The sequence below is a fragment of the Motacilla alba genome, chromosome 14 (genome assembly GCF_015832195.1).
Source record: "Motacilla alba alba isolate MOTALB_02 chromosome 14, Motacilla_alba_V1.0_pri, whole genome shotgun sequence".
Classification (NCBI taxonomy): Eukaryota; Metazoa; Chordata; class Aves; order Passeriformes; family Motacillidae; genus Motacilla; species Motacilla alba.
In genome coordinates this window covers 12,339,310-12,352,156 of record NC_052029.1, presented here as the reverse complement: position 1 = coordinate 12,352,156, position 12,847 = coordinate 12,339,310, and the positions used below count along the sequence as shown (strand labels likewise).

At 42.3% G+C, this 12,847-nt stretch overlaps 1 protein-coding gene across 1 annotated transcript in view; it reads left to right on the top strand.

Moving 5' to 3' along the window:
• GNA12 (G protein subunit alpha 12) overlaps positions 1-7,323 on the top strand; it is a 34,623-nt gene extending 27,300 nt beyond the window's left edge. Inside the window, exons 3-4 of the mRNA XM_038150997.1 lie at positions 5,297-5,347; positions 6,343-7,323. Coding sequence (XP_038006925.1) covers positions 5,297-5,347; positions 6,343-6,912 — 621 coding nt within the window. The 3' untranslated portion in view covers positions 6,913-7,323. The remainder of the gene's footprint in view (positions 1-5,296; positions 5,348-6,342) is intronic.
• The last annotated feature ends 5,524 nt before the right edge of the window (positions 7,324-12,847 follow it).

Genomic DNA, 12,847 nt, shown 5'->3' with positions numbered 1-12,847 from the left:
GCTGGGAGATTCCCAAACGTCTTCCTAGGGTCTCCTGGATTCCCTCTGTGTTTCTCAGCCTGCTGCTGCATGTTTTCCAGCTCCTGAGCATAGGGTGGGTGCCCAACACTGGTGTTTTATCTGGATCAGTGTTCTCTCACCTTGCAGACTCTGCTGCAGGTCATGGTAGTTATTTGCAGTATCTGTTCTCTGTGGTGTGGGAATTCTGTTAGATCTGTATTTTGTGTTTCTGTTTGATCTGTGTTAGATGCTTCCTTGAAGTACAACATTTCCTTCCTCTGTGGTTTAATCCATCATCTGAAACAAGCTGAGACTGACAGGTCTACCTTAAATTGTGCACTCTAAATTTAGCAGCCAGAGACAGAATGATCAGGAAGGGCTAAATTAATATTATGTCAAAAAGGCCTTGGGACAAGGGAAGGAAAAAAGCCAATTTGGAACAGAGGGTCCCCTTTCAAGTCTTCTAGTTCAGAGCAGAATTTAGAGGAACTGCTTTCCAGCAGGAAAAGTTTGAAATGAGCCAGTATTTTAAGGAGCTGGACAATGGGATGTGTAACTGTCCTTTGTGATCTGACCAAGGCTCACTCTGAATAACTGAGGGTTACAGTGACAGCTTGAGACATTCTGGCCTTCCAGAGCATGTCTGCTGAGTTTCTGGGGGTATTTAAAGTAATCTGCATATGATTGCTGTGCAATATTTTCATGCATTAAGTACTGCTTGGGAACCCTGCCCAAAATGAGGCTATCAATGGCAAAGGAAGTGATTTCAGATTAGTTACAATATTTCTGTGTGGAGATTTCCTATGTGCTCTGAACGTAGCCTGAGGGGACAGGGATGTTGAGTTCAATCATTATTTTCGTGGTGACTTATTTGGAGCTCATGTTAAGATGGCATTCACATTGCACAAAGTATGTAGATTAAAAATTTTTTTATTTTGTGGCTTTTGCCCCTTGAGAATGCTGTGGTCAAAATAATCCAGCATATAAAAAGAGTTTTAGAGGACTATTTCAGGAAGCAGGAGTATATGTTTACATTTCAACTTTCCTCCCTTTCTCTTCCACCAGTCACTTTTTAAACAAATTGCACTATTTTCTCTGGCTTCACCAAACGTTACACTGCAGATAGGCCAGTTTAAAAGAATAACAGTTTAAAAAAAAATAATCCAATAGCGATACTGCATTGTGGGCTCATTTGAGGCCTTCTGTTTGTGTTTCTTGATTCCCCCAGTTCCCAGATGTGCAGTGACTCATCCTCCTGAACAATGGGAACAGCATCTCCAACTCCTTCTCTTGGTCCCAGTTGCAGAGCTGTTACTCAGAGGGTCTGGACTGCAGAGGGAGGGGAGCTCAGCAGTGACAGAATGAGTCAGCCCAGCTTTGTGGTCACTCTTGTGTGGGGAGCAAGGAGTGGAACACCAATGGTCACTGCTGTACCCTGGGGCACTAAAAAAGGATCATCTGAGCTCCATAAAATTCATAACTCAGAGGTCACCGTTCCCTCCCCCACGGCTGTCCCGTAAAACACGGGGCGTGGGTGCAGGAGACACCACTGAAACATCTTGATTTATTATCAAGGAGGATGAAAATCCTTAAAAATAGCAAACTGGTTTGTAACTTTCCAATATGAAATGTACCAGTCGAGCACTAGTTAAAAATAAATAAGAAATGTCAGTGCCTAAATGCTTCACTGACAAACTCTGCTGGGACTGTGACAGAACAGGGCTTCCTATCTCAGTATTGTGCTGCTTCAAATTAAATAGTCTTTCATATTTTAAAAGCGTTATTTATGAACATTGTTAGAATATTTTTAAAGGAAATAGTGTACTATTAGGACAGTGCAAAACGTGAGTCTTTTTAAATCTGAAAGGCAGAAGCTCAGCAGCCTTCTATGAGCACTATTGATCTGGGGAAGTTTCTGGAGCTGCCACAGTTTTTCTTGCAGCATCAACCTGTGAAAGATCTGATCTGGATCTTTTTTTGTTTGTTTTCTAAGTGAGCACACCACGATGTGATTATATTTAGGTAGTTACACGTAGTATAAATACACATAGAGGGTATAAATATACATATATTGTAAATAACTTCAGCTTTCATTTCTACTTTGCGAGCATAGCTTGAAATAGATTGTGATGTTAAAATAAGCTTTCTTTTTCCCCAACAGAACCATTAAAGTACTGAAATTGAAGTCATCAATCTGCATAAAGTTATTTTTAGTATCTGATGAATCAATTGCAAATATTTGCTGACACTTTTATAGGAAGGCATGGTCATGGACCTGAAATAACTGGCTAAGATCTGGAGGAGGAGAGCACTGGAACTGCTAAGCCAGCTTTGAATGGAGCTGAATGGCCAGATGGATATTGGGGAAACACTAAATATTTGCACTGAAAAAGCCAAACCAGCTTCTTTATGGCCAGTGTCATGAAGAGAAAAAAATAATTCAACACAAAAGGGGCAGCTGATATTTATTTTGATAATTACTTGCTTTGAATGGAAAATCTACTTTGATTTAGAAACTGTGTGTGTATTTTTATATACATATGTTTATATACATAAGCATTTGTTTGTATGTGTGTGTAATACCCAAAGCATGAGACAGCTTTGCATAAATAATAATTTATTAGTGGAATTCAAAAATCCATTGAAGTGCAGCTTGATATAAAACTCAATGAATTTGACTTCTAGATCTAATTAATATTGCTGTCTGAATGACTAGGAAAAATGAATATGGAAAGGAATGTTCAGTCAGCATAATTGTTCTAATTAGAAACACTAATTGCAAACAGTTGTGAAACCTGGAGTTTTCCATATTTTCCTCATTTAATACGTTACATGTTACTCATCACGTCAGTCAATGCCCAGTGCACATGTCTGCTGCTGCCTGGAGCAGCTGAATGTGCTTCCCAGAACATCCCAGTTTGCTGTAAATCTGACTAAGATGTAGGACAAGGTTATTCCAGAAGCCTTTGGAGCAGGAACTGAGTTCACACTTCCCTAGGACTTAATAAATAATCATTAATCAGGGAGTCATTAAAGCGGGAGGTTTGGAGTGTGTGCATTGGGTTTGGGCTTATTACTCTGGCACGTTTTTGGTGGGCGTTTTTCCTCCCTTCATGTTTGTGTTCTTTAATGTTTTGAGGGTTTTTAAACTTCAAACCCTCTGGAGCTTGTTGAGGATTTGTTGTTTTGGCTGGAAACAGATATTTTGACTTAAGTACTGGATGCCTTTGGATTCTGTGCTAGAAGGGAATATTCAGATTCCCTCAGCTCTGTCAGACCATGCATATGCTGCTCACACCTGTTCCAGCCACCTGACTTGGTTACCCAGCTCTCCCAGTGCTTTGCCATTGCTGATTAAAATTTCCCTGAACAAATTATGTGGCTTAATTGCAACGTTAATAAGAGCTGGGTAAGAATCTAGAGAAGCCTGTTTTCCTTAAATCACCGCAGAAATGAACGTGTATTTTTTCCATTAATCAGTTTATTTTCTTACCTCCCTATCAGTGTGCAGAATGTCAGAGTGATGGATGTGTGGGCTGGGAGTTAGGGGAGGCAGAAGCTGTAAATCTGGTGATCCTGCCTGTGTGTCCCTGCATTTCACAGGCACATGGCTATTCCCTGCTCCAGCCAGGGAGGGGAACAGACAGGCAGGGACTCTTGAAGCAACTGGGTAGAAAATTGGAAGAATCTCCATCAGAAATGGCCCCTTTGCAGTGTTTTTGCACGTCTGAAGGAGCTGTGTGGGAAGGAGCACAACAGATAGAGAAGGGGTTTTTTTGTGGCTTCAGTGATCTTTTCTCTCTGGGCTCTCCCATCTCCTGAATATGACTAATGCTGTACAGGAAGCCCTTTTCTCTTATTCATGCAGTCTGTGATATCTCTTCTGATCCACAGAGTGCCAAAAAATACAGGAAATTACTTTCACCTTATGAAAATTCATGATTGTAAGGAAGCTCTTAGAGCAATTGTTCTTTGGAAACTTCCCCTCTCCCCCACCCCACCCCCCCAAAAAATAAGTGTTTTTTTTTCTGCCAGCAATCCATTGTAAATCTTTTGTTGATACATGTAGTCTTTTTTGCAAATCCGTGTGTTCTCTCTCCTTTATGAAAAGACACTTCCAGTTTGAAATGTTAGGAAATAATAAGCTCCAGCTCCTTTTGTGTGTGCCTTATGCTGGGAGTCTGTACTTGTCCAACACTGAATGCTCTGATCTCCAGTCTGATTCCTCACAATGAACTGTTGTGTTCATCTGTTTAGAGATGTACTGGGGGCAGCAATTCTGTTCTTCTGTCTCAGGCCTATGGTGTAGAGGAGGATGTGTGGTTTGAGTTTCTATTGCAGCTGGAGTACTTGGAGGAAGTTCCATTCTGAGTTAGTGCCTTGGTGAGGGCACCTACTGTCGTTTGGTCATGACTGACAGCCCTGCTCTGTGATAAGGAATGGGTTTTCCTGCCTAAAATCACTAGAAGGCAGCAGGATTTTCCACTTTATCATTCTCATGACGTGGCTAAAACTCCAATACACATCCTGAACAATGAAGACTTACTGAATTACTTGTTCATGAAGGGAATCATTGCTGGAGGATTTCAGTCCAGAGTAGTTTCTTGCAGGGTTTCTTGTCCCCACTTAATGCAAAGGGACCCTTGGTTTGGGTGGGACACACAGCCAAGCTTGTTTCATAAAAGACCAAATCCTCTTACACAAGAATAAATTTTCACACAAGAATGAATTTTCCCTGTAAACATTCCTATTTTCTTCTCAATATATTTGCTAAAGGACTTTTTACGAGATGAGCAAGTCTATTATTAAAAGTCTTGAGCCTGGAAAGGGAGCTGTCTGTAGAAGAGCAAGTCCTTGAAAATGCTCCTTTTTTCCTTTGTTTGTGACAAGCAAGTCTAGCTTAAATCATCATAAATTGTGGGGGACTTAAATCTTCCACTTTTCTAGGATATGCTTTTGTTCACTGTTATGAATTTTAAACAAACTACACTGGTTTCTTATAAATGTGTTTCATTTTTTACTCCCACTCAGTGTCAGTTAACTGCACTTATCTTACAAGGAGAAAAAGGCCAAATTCTTTAAGTCAAAGAACTGACTTTAACAACACTTCTTTTTATTGTAGAGATTTACTGGATAGATCTGAGCATTTGTGCAAATGTCTTCTCAACTTAGAGCAATATCACCAGGTCTGGAAAAATCAGTTAGACCTCAGTGCATGTTGGGAAGAAAGCCTTGGTTGTGTTGGATTTGCTGTCCTAGAAACAAGCTCAGTTCCCATGTCTTTCCTTTTCCACAGGGTGAATCAGTGAAATACTTCCTGGATAACCTGGATCGGATCGGGCAGCTGGTAAGAAACCTTCTCCTTCTGAAGCTCCAAGAGACAAGGAGAGCCCGAGTGTGCTGTGATTAGTGGGGTTTGCTTGGGGTTTTTTGTTTGTTTATAAAATAATTACGCATTACATTCAGTGTTCTTTCTGTAGAAACAGTAAACTCTAGAAACAGTAAACTCTTTTCTGAAACTGAAGCTTAGCATTTGTTTAATCTTTTTTGACAGACAACAAATGGAAATTGGTTTTGTGCACATATTTTATCAGCCCTTCTGTGCAGTCTCTGGACCTCATTCGCTTTTCCTGATGTTCTGATGGCTGCTGCTACTTAAGGTAGCAGAATGAAAAGAATGAAACCTTAGCAAAATAAAAACCATTCCTAGCACTTGTAGGATTCAAAATCTGTAATGAAAACATCTGTCAGGACACTTGGAGGAGAAAGAAGGGAGGGGATTTTCCTAAACAGTAACAATGATAAGATTCTGAAGACCAAATTTTTCTACAGCACTAGATTGGGCCACAGCCTGTGATAGAACTTGTTGCTGTACTTGCTGGTCATAGAGTGTGAACCTGGAAGAAGAGTTTCCACTAAAGCTTTCAACATGGTCCTTGTAAGAGTAATGTGGAAAAGCTAGATTTAAAAAAAAAAAAAAACCTTGTAGTGATGATTTGATCTGCTTTATTGAATGCTACCTCAGTGGCAGTAACACTGTAGTTAAGAATTTCATGATGAAAAAATACCCTTCAACCTTAAACCAAGAGGTTTGCTGGATGAAAGTGAATTAGTCCTTTATTTCTGTTCTCATATGTCTCAGGATCTTCTGTAGCTGTTTACCAAAGTGTTGAGCTAAATGGTCAAGAGGCCAGTGTTTTAAAGTTGAGTATTCATTCTTCATCTGATAATTTTTAAATTTAAAAGCAGCTCTTGGTGATTTTACCCATTCCTTCAGTATTCAGGCATTAGCCAGAATTTTTGAAGGACTTTTTTTTGGCATTTCTCTCCTTTCTCTTGCAGAACTATTTCCCCAGCAAACAAGATATTTTGCTGGCCAGAAAAGCCACGAAGGGGATAGTAGAGCATGATTTCATCATTAAAAAAATTCCTTTCAAGATGGTGGATGTAGGGGGACAGAGATCTCAGCGTCAAAAATGGTTCCAGTGCTTTGATGGAATAACTTCAATTTTGTTCATGGTCTCCTCCAGTGAATACGACCAGGTCCTCATGGAAGACAGGCGCACAAACAGACTCGTGGAGTCCATGAATATCTTTGAGACAATAGTCAATAACAAGCTTTTCTTTAACGTTTCCATTATCCTATTCCTCAACAAGATGGACCTTCTCGTGGAGAAGGTAAAGACTGTCAGCATTAAGAAATATTTCTCGGACTTCAAGGGCGACCCTCACCGCCTGGAGGACGTGCAGCGTTACCTGGTGCAGTGCTTCGACAGGAAGAGGCGGAACCGCAGCAAGCCCCTCTTCCACCACTTCACCACGGCCATCGACACGGAGAACATCCGCTTCGTGTTCCACGCCGTCAAGGACACCATCCTGCAGGAGAACCTCAAGGACATCATGCTGCAGTGAAGGAGAGCGGCCCCTGCTCTGTTGAAATTTCGCTGGAGGGTTCCATCGAAGTTTTTGTCCTTTCTTTATGGCCCTTGCATGCGGCGCAGGGCCCGTGCGAATTCCTTGGCTCAGGAATGCTGTACACTAGCCAGTCCAAACAGAGGAGCTCTAGGCCGGAGGAGTCGTGTTGATGTTAGCTACTGAATCATTTGGACTCAAACACTACTGAAACCTGGCCGTGGTAGGTTCTGTACCGAGTTTGGAACGCTGAATGACACAACCACCGTCTGCCTTCTTCGAGAACAGAAATCTCTGACAAACCGTGGATGGAAGACACGTTTCAAATGAACACGCTCATTTTTCAGAGACACTAATTGTACAAACTGCCTTTTTTTTTTTTTGTAGTTTGGAGGTGCTGAATCGATCAAACTAACCTAAACACGATGAGATTGGCAGCTGTATTGGAGAATGTTAATGGAGGTTCCATTCTTAACCCTTAGGAGTATAACCAGGTCTTGTGTGTGTGTGTTCAGCTTTGCCAGGGGTCTAGAATCCACCTCCCAAGGTGGACGCACAGCTCTTGTCTGAAGGTTTTGCATGAGTCTCCTGAGGGAGAAGTCTAAAACTGTGTGAGGAAACTCATGTTGGAGTAAATGGGATGGGGACTTGAGGCCTCGCTGATTCGGAGAAGGGTTTATTTTGCACTATGCTTGGAGGGTGTTACATCATGAGAAAACTGATTTCCTTGGTGCAGCAGCCTGTGCTGGAGCACCCAGCCATGTATCTGCACAGTGGTTGCTCAAGGGAGATGTGCTCCATGGCCAGCTAGCACTGTCCTCACACCCACAGTGGGCAGCATTTGTGAAGGTTCAGTATCTCATGTGACAGGGCTTCATCTGAGCTCAAAAGTTTGGAAGCTGATTAAACTCTTTAAGCAAAGGTTTTGGTAGCACAGCAGCTGCTTGATTAGTTCCCAACAGCTGACCTTGTAGGAAGACTGAACACCCTGGAGATCCCAGCTTTCCAGCTGCACTGATGGATTTGGACAGCAAGACCTTGCTGTAAAATTAGCCTTTAATCTGTGTCTTAATGGGATCTTCAGCCTGTAGTGATGCACATGGAACTCAGAGCACAGTTGGGTTTGGAGTCGCCCCTTTTGGGCAGTGGTTTGGGTGTAAAATGGCAAGAGGCTGTGAATAATTTGGGTGTGAACTCCAAATTTCCTTGTGCTCTCAATCTCTGCCAGGTGCCTTTTCTGTGTACCGACATTGAATCTTTTCTACTGCAGTGGGGTACACGGACAAACCGAAGATATTGTAGTGCTCTCCTTTAGGTAACTCAAACATAGTTTACTGTGCAATTTTTGTCATCGTTTTTATCCAAGGATAAAACCTGAAGGGCTGTTTGTACCCGTAAAAAGTCAGCAGATTCCCTGGAGTTCTTATCCCCTTTGAGCCTGTAATGGCATGTCAAAACAAGCAAAGTTTTACTTCAGCTGGTGATCCCATGGGAAATGTGGTCAAAGAAAAGTCCTGTTCCGTTGTCCTTTCATGTTAATTTGGATAAAATCTGGAATCTTTCTTCCCCTCTGAAGCTTGCAGATGTTCATATCAGTATTTTTGTGTAGTTTCCTGATGTAGCAGCCTCCTGGCTTTCCTTGTGCAGGCTCCAGAGTGGAAAAGCTGTGGCTGTTTCAGTGCCTGTAACAGGCACAGCATCGACGTAAGAAGCAACTGAGAAATTGCAGATGGGAAAACCTAACTTAAATTTCAGCAAACAGGAATTAGCTTCCTTGTAACAAGTCTTATTTTGCCAGGACCAACTCTGTCTTTTAAATATTTATTAATTTTTAGCCTTGAAGGGGAAGAATGTTATGTGACTAATATTCAGATGGGGGAAAATCTTCAGATTATTACATTTGAAAAGGAAAATGTTTCACCACAGCGTGATGCAAACAAGTTTACTCATCACATAAGGTTGGTTTCTCTGAGCCCATTTGTATGGCTGAAGACTGAGGCTGCTTTCAAAGCTTTCAGATGTTTTCTGAGTTCTTGGTAGTGGTTTTCACTTCACACAAGACACTGGGAAAGAGGAGGCAGTTGTGGGCTCACCTGACTTCTAGGTTCACTTGACTTTAGTTCTTAGTTTGCTGTGAGCGTTATTCTTTCACTGAATTTTCCAGATGAGTTAATGTTATGCTTGATTTCTCAAATTAGTTAAACATTCCCTTTCAACTGTATTTTTTCTCAAGAATTACCTCAGTTTGGTGTCTGAATCTACTGTAGTTTTACCTGGGAGGCATAGCATGGAATTTCTGTTCTGTTTTTCTCTTGACACTCATCCATGGGTTTGTATCCTTAGTCACCTTATGGATTTACCCTCAACAGAGCTAATGATGCAACTTATATTTTAAATAACTTAAAATCTGCACCTAGAAAAGAAACAGCACGAGAGGTCTCACACTGAGCTCTCAAGCTGTTTTGTTTTTTTTTGTATGATATGGCAGTTTTGCACACTAAGTCAGTTTTAGGGAACCAGTTTGCCCACCTTGGGCCCATTATTGCCTTTCTTGTTTTAGTTGATGAAATGGGCCTGTGTGTGGGGCTGCAGCTGCAGGAGAAAATCCATGTTTTGGCTCTGTGGGCTCAGAGTTCTGTCAGGTTTGGATAGTGATGGATCACACCAGGAACCCCAGGTCAGGAAACTCTCCTTGCAAAAGTCAAGCACTTCCCAAGTTTGCAGAGGAGCTGGCCTGTGAGTAAAAAGGACGTGGGGGTCTTTTTGAACTGTCAGTTTTCTCAGCAAAATACTTGTCTTGCCACAGCTGAGGGGGCTTGGGGTTTTTTCCAAGGAAGGTTGTAGTATAGTAAAGCCAGAAAATCATGTTGTGGTAAATCAGTGAATTACTAAAGCAGAGCTTAGGTAGACGAGGTTGTTCACACTTCTAGGGACAGGCCTGGTCGGTTGCTTAGTCCTTTCACCAGAAACAAATAGAAAACTTTATTTTAAGTGACATCCTGGAGAACTTTGCAGGTAAACACAGCTGGAGAGAACATCTTTTTTTGTTAGTTTTATAGGCTTATTGTTCATTTGGCTGGTCAGGAAATGGGTCACAGGCAGGATGATGATCTGATGGAGACCTTGAACGAGTACATTTTTTTTTTTTAAAGAAAAAACCAGCTTTTTGCTGTCCCTCCTCTGACACCCGGGGTCAGTGACAGAATGTTGCAGAGGGGTTGTCTCTCCTGAGGACAAAGAGAGGAAGCTCTTGCAGCCTGGGCTTGGGGCAGAGACTTGCATAAACCTGGAGTTTAAGTAGAAAAACTAAATGGGAGTCATTTTCCCAACACTGCTTTGTGTTTGTTGTCCTCAAAACAAGTGTTAAGCTAATAGAGTGTGTCAGTAGCCCTCCTGCAGATTGCAGTGCTGGCAGGCTCTCAGCAGTCCTTAGATGCATTGCAAGGTGACTTGGTGGAGTTAAAAAGGATGAGTGATTTTCTGCAAGTGACATATTCAATAGGCACTTGTCACTTTGAAGGAATGAAATAGTTCTTAATGTTGAAAATTACCTAATGGTGGTTATGGAATTGAGATTACTGGCCACTCAGTTTTACAACTCGGAGTTGCATGCAGAGAATGGATCTTATTTAATATGGCAGCCTAGATTATTTGCTTTGACTTATTAACTTGATAATATATTTAATTTTTTTGATTGCTGCTGTGTAGAGCCTAGAACTAGGCATGTTACTGGTGTAGAAGTTACATGTTACAAGAAGGAAGCTCCTGAAGATGACCATTCCCAGGCCTTCTGAGGCAGGTGAAGCTGAGCTGCAGCCAAGCAGGCAGAGTAGAGAAAGTAATGGCAAATAAACCATAGGGAAATGGAGTAGGAAGAGCTCATTTGTACATGGCACTGGAGACAAAAATGTGATTCCCCTAGGACAGCTGAAGTGGCATTTGGTGTGAAAAGTGGTGCATTTGGAGTGGGTCCCATGCTGTAAGTGTGTTGCCCCCCCATCCCCATGGCCTCATTCCCTCTGGGAATTCACCCATCCTGGTTACTGTGATCTGCAGAGAAATGTAGAATTAAAGCAGTTAAAAGAACAGATGTGGTACCACTGAAGAGACCAGCAGCTTTCTTTAGTGACAGACAGCTGCCTTCCAGAACAGCATTTTAGAAAACAGGTCCTCTGCTGCCTTTAGATGGCTGTCTTTGTATTAACTGTGTTTTAACTTATATTAACTTATGTTTTGGAGTCCTTTCTATGTGTGTACTTCTTTATTTCTGGGGGGAAATCCTCTTGTGCATGGACCTAGAGAATTTCTCTAAAAGGCCCCTCTGATTTTCAAGCAGTGAGTTTTGACACCTGACTTAGCTTGCCTTCTGTCATCAGATTTTCAGGAGTACCTGCTGCATTGATGGATGATTTGATGTGTGCCAGCTTGAGAGACAAACACGATATGCAACAACACCTCCACACAGTGCAGTTTGTCATGTAAACCAAACACTGAGCTCATGATGAGAACTGTAAGTTTAGCAGTACCCTCCTTTCTGTGTTCTCTTTCTGGTATAAAATCACGTGGTGTAGTCAGGGGTTTAATATAGCACTGCCAACTCTTTACCTCATACTCTGTAATTCTGTAACACAAAGTGGTGGGTGGGGTGTTTCAGTAGCAACTATAAAACATCTGTGCCTGCTTTTGTAAATGAGCTTTTAACAGTTTTTTAGGGAGCATCCATTATGGATCAGGAAGACTGGCGTGGTCTGGGCCAGCCTTGGCCTGAGTTAATGCTGACTCCACACAGTTCTAGGTGAGGACTGTCTAGCCTAGTGAGGAATAATTGGTAATGCAAGACCTAGTGCTTTTTAATAATACCTGTTTTGTAATTAGCTGGGGTGATCTCTGCTTTGTGCTGTGACGTGGGCACTTCTTTGTTTTAACACTAATCTTTTTTTTGCATAGATGGAAATGAGTAAAGCCAGGAGATTTGGAGCTGAAACTGCCTCTCTGCTAAGCAGGTGATGCTGCCTCTTTGCTCCCCTTGGTGGTTGGGCAGTTCAGCTTGATCCTTGACATGTTTATCTTGACAATGGCATTTGGAAAGCAGTGTTCAAGTTTGTCTGTGTGTTGATTTGCTTGTGTTCTTACTGGGTGGGGAGTGTGGAGGTTCTAGATTGTCAGTGCTGGTGGTTCTGTGCCTGGCTTGAGGAGCTGTCCCAGCCCAGCTCTTGGCCTGTGACTGAGGGTCGGATCCTGTCTGGTGTGAAAATAGAGGAGGGAAAAAGAGCAGCACTAACTTCCAAGGTGGGCATTCTGGTTTAAAAAAAAAAAAAAAAAAGCCAAAGTATGTTGGAGGGGAGCAGGAGAGGGGAACTAGTGTCTGAACAGATGCCAAAAGCTGATGGTGCTTGAAGGCTGTATTGAAGTGAAACGCCATCCGCACTGACCCAAAAGCTTTGAGTGACTCCAGAGAGCCATTGGCTGTGAATTAAGAGCAGCAGGCTGGCAAGGCTGGCCCTGCCTTTGTAAATCTCTTCATCTGTTCTTCACTGGGTGCTAAAACTCAATTTTGATGAAATACAGTATGCAGATCTCTGGCCAGACAGTGCATCTTACTCCTTCCTGACAGCTGCTTAAACTTTCTTCAAGATACCAGAGCATGAGAAGGTAAGAGGCTGTTTTCATTCTTTGAATAACAACTACAACTGATGGAGAGCAACAATTTTTTTAATAAGTAGGACCTGAGAGAGCATCTTTTGAGGGAAGTGGCAGGTTTTGAGTAGCACAACTTCTCTGCTGTCACTTGCCACCGATCTCTAGTGCAGGTGGTTGGGCACAGAGGCTGAGAGGAGGTGGCAGGGAGCAGGGGCTGGGGGGAGAAAGGATCTGCTGGGAGCTCACGAGACTTGGGAAGGTGCTTGGTGGACTTAGGTTTGGAGAGGAGTGTTCA